The 1054-nt window shown below is 45.1% G+C and overlaps 1 protein-coding gene across 1 annotated transcript in view; it reads left to right on the forward strand. All coding sequences in view use genetic code 11, as the record gives it.

Annotated features, from left to right (window-relative positions):
• EGR_06963 (hypothetical protein) overlaps positions 1-1054 on the forward strand; it is a gene marked incomplete at both ends in the record, with an annotated part of 3095 nt that overhangs the window by 520 nt on the left and 1521 nt on the right. The window contains one exon of the mRNA XM_024496212.1: positions 892-981. Coding sequence (XP_024349415.1) covers positions 892-981 — 90 coding nt within the window. The remainder of the gene's footprint in view (positions 1-891; positions 982-1054) is intronic.

Consider the following 1054-nt stretch of genomic DNA (forward strand, 5'->3'; position numbering starts at 1 on the left):
TTCGTAGTAAGTTGATTTCATTACATTGCTAGCATCCGGAAAAGAAAACTGACGTGCATGTAGCCTGTGTTTTCGAGGTCTACACAGAGCTGTCTGAGCATCGTGCTTCGTGCACTATGGTAGATGTTGACTGGAAGTGCCATTTCAGTGTGTGTCAATCAATTAGACTCGCAAGCACTCCTCACATCAATTTTGGTGGTAAACAATTTCCATGATATGAAAATCCACCACAAGTTTGTGCCACCTTAATTCATTTGTGCAGATTCGTAAGTCTACTGTAATTAGTTTGAGTTGTGACAAATGTGGCAATGCAGCATAGCAGGTGGTCGTGTGGCGTCTGGAAATTGACCATCCGTGCCAAGTCTCCAGTTGCATATGGGACGGAGTGTGGCGGTGATGTGCAAGTAGAAGCTGAGCTATTTGTCAACCTACTTAATTGAGAACTAGTGAGGTGATGTATGCAGAGGGTGAGTGGGAATTGCACACAATGCTTTCCACTGATGCATTGTTTGACAAGTCCAAATGAGTCAACCTGAAAGCGGCAACCACCAGCCTACACGCGACTACACGGCACGTTGTGCACTGTCAATACAGCAATGGTGCCGAAACGACAAGCAGGTGGAGGGATTGTGTGATGGAGTTCTCAACCAGATGTGGGCAGTCAGGACACGAAGACGATGGGTAGGTGGATGGGTAGGTAGATAGGTGGAGGCGAATGCACAGGCGAAAGTGATTGCGAGGTGCTTGCAGAAACCTCCAACTCTACAACACTACACCCTCCGACGTCTATATCTGTCACAAGTCAATCCAACCTTTCCTTGGCAGACTACATGATGTCTGTTGTTTCCTACTGCCTGCATTTGCGGCCTCTTCATTCATTTTATAATCTAGTATATCCTGAATTTACTTACAACACCTTTACTTATTCAATAACCAATCATCATTGGTTTGCTTTTCGCTTTTGTACCATCGTTCTTCAATGTACAACTCCACTGATGACTATCCATTTACTTTTAGGCAACTTGTCCCACTGGGAGTTCTGTGAAACAGCTCG

This window comes from Echinococcus granulosus (assembly GCF_000524195.1).
Source record: "Echinococcus granulosus chromosome Unknown EG_S00066, whole genome shotgun sequence".
In the NCBI taxonomy this organism is placed as follows: Eukaryota; Metazoa; Platyhelminthes; class Cestoda; order Cyclophyllidea; family Taeniidae; genus Echinococcus; species Echinococcus granulosus.